Here is a 3,286-nt window from a genome sequence, read left to right as displayed (position 1 = left end):
ACCAGTGGGTCCTACAACAGAGATTCATATTTCAATAATTTGAATTCTGAAGTTTAATAGGGATACTAATTTGTTTGAATAAAACTAGTGATAACTTACCTGGTTTGATGTGGTTTCAACCACAAGCCTCTTCAACTCTATGTTAACAGCAAGCCACTGCCAAAATATATCATAAGTTTAAAATAACAAAAAAAAAAAGTTGAAAGAAAAAACCAAAATGACAAAATAAAGATTAAGGAACATACCACCCATAAATCATCACATAAATCTTCATCTTCCTTTGTTCACAAATCTTTATTCCACCCACCCCACCCCACCTCACCCTAACACACCCAAGCTATCACCAAATCTGAATTTTTTTTTCAATACTTTTAGGAGATTTACATCTGACTCAGTACAATCATGTCTGCTGAAGCCATAATAGGCTGGTTTGCATAAAGGTAACTCAGTGAGTTATTCATGAACTCGTCGACAAACTCAGTGCCACCTCCGCTGCCGTATTGCTCGTCCTCAAACCTACAACCGGTGTCGACAGGTTGGTACATAAAAGCGATCATCTCGTTCAGAGACTGTAGCCGGTGGCTTAGCTCCGCCACCTGAGCTCTTAGAACAGAGTTCTCCGCCTCCACGCTTATGTAATGCTGGGTGGTGATACTGACGCTTGATATGATCTGGTTGTTCTCATTTCTGAGTTGATTCAGCTGACTCTTGAGATCATCCAGATGCTTTTGCTTCCTCTTTCTAGATCTCCTTGCAGATTCACGATTCGAAATCATTCTCTTCTTCCTCCTCTGATCCATCAATTGCTGAAGATCTTCATCAGACCTCGAGTTCTGAATTGGGTATGAACCACCTGATGATGTTGTCGTACCACTAGAGGAAGCCATTAGAATACCTTCAAGTTTGAAATTGCAGATTCGAAGAGAGAAAATGAAGATTTTAAACAGAACCCAGATGGTAATAGAGCTTCAAATTGATTATTATTATTACTATTTAGATTTATCTATTTATTAAATATATATATATATATATATATATATATATATATATATATATATATATATATATATATATATAAGATATAGATGTAAATCCGTACATAACGCTTCTAGCAAGTATTCAACCAAAAACACTGAAATCGACAAGATAGGAAATTATAGTGTTTAACCTTCGCCATTGAACTTAATAGTGCTCTGAAATTTGACAACAGTTGAAGCATCTCCCTTGGTGATAGCATCATCGAGCTGCTCGATAGCTTTATTGTAGTTGGTTATGTAAGTCCGGTGGTGTTTCTGGTGATGGAGCTGCATAATCTCTCCGCTAATCGCCGACTCCAGTGCGCCATAATCGTAGGAAAGATCGGGAAGCGTGAACGTCTGCAATCCACACACATGTTGCTAAAACTTTGATATCGCACCTAGGGTTTTAGCAGTCGCGAGGGTTTGTAGAGCCATGTGTTCCAAAAACAGATGGAGAAGAAGGGAATAATCTTTGTACCTGATTTAGGGAATAAAAGAATATTTAGAGATTGAATGTAAGAGAAAGAAATCTAGGGCATATACATGAAGAAGAAGAGAACAATCTTCGAACCTGATGCCTCCTCCGCTTTTGCTTTCCTTCTCTTGATGTTTCCGATTGTACCTTGAACCTCTGACTTTCGATCCCAAATCTGACTTGTAACCATCGATTTTTGATCTTCAACCTCTAATTCGAGTCATATAGTTTCGAATCTCAGAAAATTTACCTTGCTACCTCTTATTTTTGATGAAAGAGGAGACTCAAATCTGAGAGAAAAATGAGGAATCGATAATTAGGGCAAGAGGGAAAGAAGAAAAAAAGGAAGGCGGGGTTTTTAATGTTTTAGGATTTCATTTTTTCATTTTCCCCCCTGATTATTAAAGGATGGAATGCGTTCCCCCTAATTATTAAAGGATAGAACGCGCGTTCAAATTAAATTTATAAAGCGACATCCTTAGACGACACGCATCTTATTATAGGTGCCCTCCGTGTTTTTTTGTTTTTGTTTTTTGGACACTAATTTAAGGGCACGCAATAATGCGTGACCTAAATTCTTAATTTTTTTGAAGAGATGACTCTTTTTTAATGTCGCTCTCTAATGCGTAACATAAATCAAAGAGCGTCGTGTTTTGCGCGTCGTAAAAGGCTGTTTTTCTAGTAGTGTTATTGGAAAATTGATCTATCTTACTATGACTAGACCAGATATTTCTTGAAAAATTCAACTATTGAGTCAATATATGCATAAGCCATATAAATCTCATGTTAATAATGCTTTCAGACTGTTGAGGTATTTGAAAAATAGTCCTGGTATGGGAATACATTTAACAAAGTCTAGCTCTTTTAATTTGGTTGGTTTTGTTGATGCAGACTGGGCTAAATGTCTTATTAGTCGAAGGTTTGTATCTGGTTATTTGGTGTACTTAGGTGGGTCTCTTGTTTCGTGGAAGAGAAGGAAACAGAGTATTGTTTCTCGCTCTTCTACTGAATCTGAATACAAGGCTTTAGGAAGTATAACTTGTGAGATAATTTGGATTTTAAAATTGCCTTATGATTTGAATATAAAATCAAGTTTACCTGTGGATGTTTTTTGTGACAATGAGTCTGCAATTAAATTAGCTTTGAATCTTGTTTTTCATGAAAAAACAAAGCATTTTGAAGTTGATCTTCATTTTGTTAGGGAAAAAATTGAAAATGGAATACTAAAAGTGAATAAAATTGTGTCTGCAAATCAAAATGCAGATATACTTACAAAGTCACTTGGTAGTGTTCATCATGAGTATATTATGAGTCGGCTTAATATGGTTGATGTGTTTAAAAAAATTGGTTAAGATCATGTCTTCTCAAATTAATGTTTAGTTTGAGGGGGATGTTGAGAAATGTTGTTTTTATATTTATTACAAACTTAGCATTAATTATAAATTGTGGGTAAGTTGTGCATATTTGTATATTTGTGGGGGTGTGTTGTGTATGTTTTGTGCAGGTATCGGGTTTACACGCGGGTTGCTGGTTATACCCGATTATATTTGATCCGAAGTATATATTGCTTTGTCTCTACTTCATTTGATAGGATACAAATATTTTTAGTGTGTGAGTCTGTTCATTCTCTCTACACTCCGATTAGGGTTTGTTCATATTTCTTACAGTTCTTTGTATTGATCTTAGATTCATATGAGAGTGAGAGTATATGTAGTAAGGTTTCCATTGTAATCTGTTTGATGTATAAACCATCTGTTTCTTAGTGAATGAAATGATGAAGTTGGGAAATCTT

General features: G+C 35.5%; 1 protein-coding gene across 1 annotated transcript; it reads right to left on the bottom strand.

Annotated features, from left to right (window-relative positions):
* Positions 1 to 252: 252 nt before the first annotated feature.
* LOC128126212 (bZIP transcription factor 11-like) lies at positions 253 to 983 on the bottom strand. Its single transcript, XM_052763981.1, has one exon. The coding sequence runs from the start codon at positions 885 to 887 to the stop codon at positions 381 to 383; it is 507 nt and encodes a 168-aa protein (XP_052619941.1). The 5' UTR covers positions 888 to 983; the 3' UTR covers positions 253 to 380.
* Between the last annotated feature and the right edge of the window lie 2,303 nt (positions 984 to 3,286).

This window comes from Lactuca sativa, chromosome 5, assembly GCF_002870075.4.
Source record: "Lactuca sativa cultivar Salinas chromosome 5, Lsat_Salinas_v11, whole genome shotgun sequence".
NCBI classification, from domain to species: Eukaryota; Viridiplantae; Streptophyta; class Magnoliopsida; order Asterales; family Asteraceae; genus Lactuca; species Lactuca sativa.
Note: the sequence above shows the minus strand (reverse complement) of the source record. Positions and strands in the feature narration are given on the sequence as shown.

What these genes read in the sequence shown, in the direction of transcription:
- LOC128126212 (XM_052763981.1), bottom strand. Translation starts at nt 887, where the DNA reads ATGGCTTCCTCTAGTGGTACGACAACATCATCAGGTGGTTCATACCCA.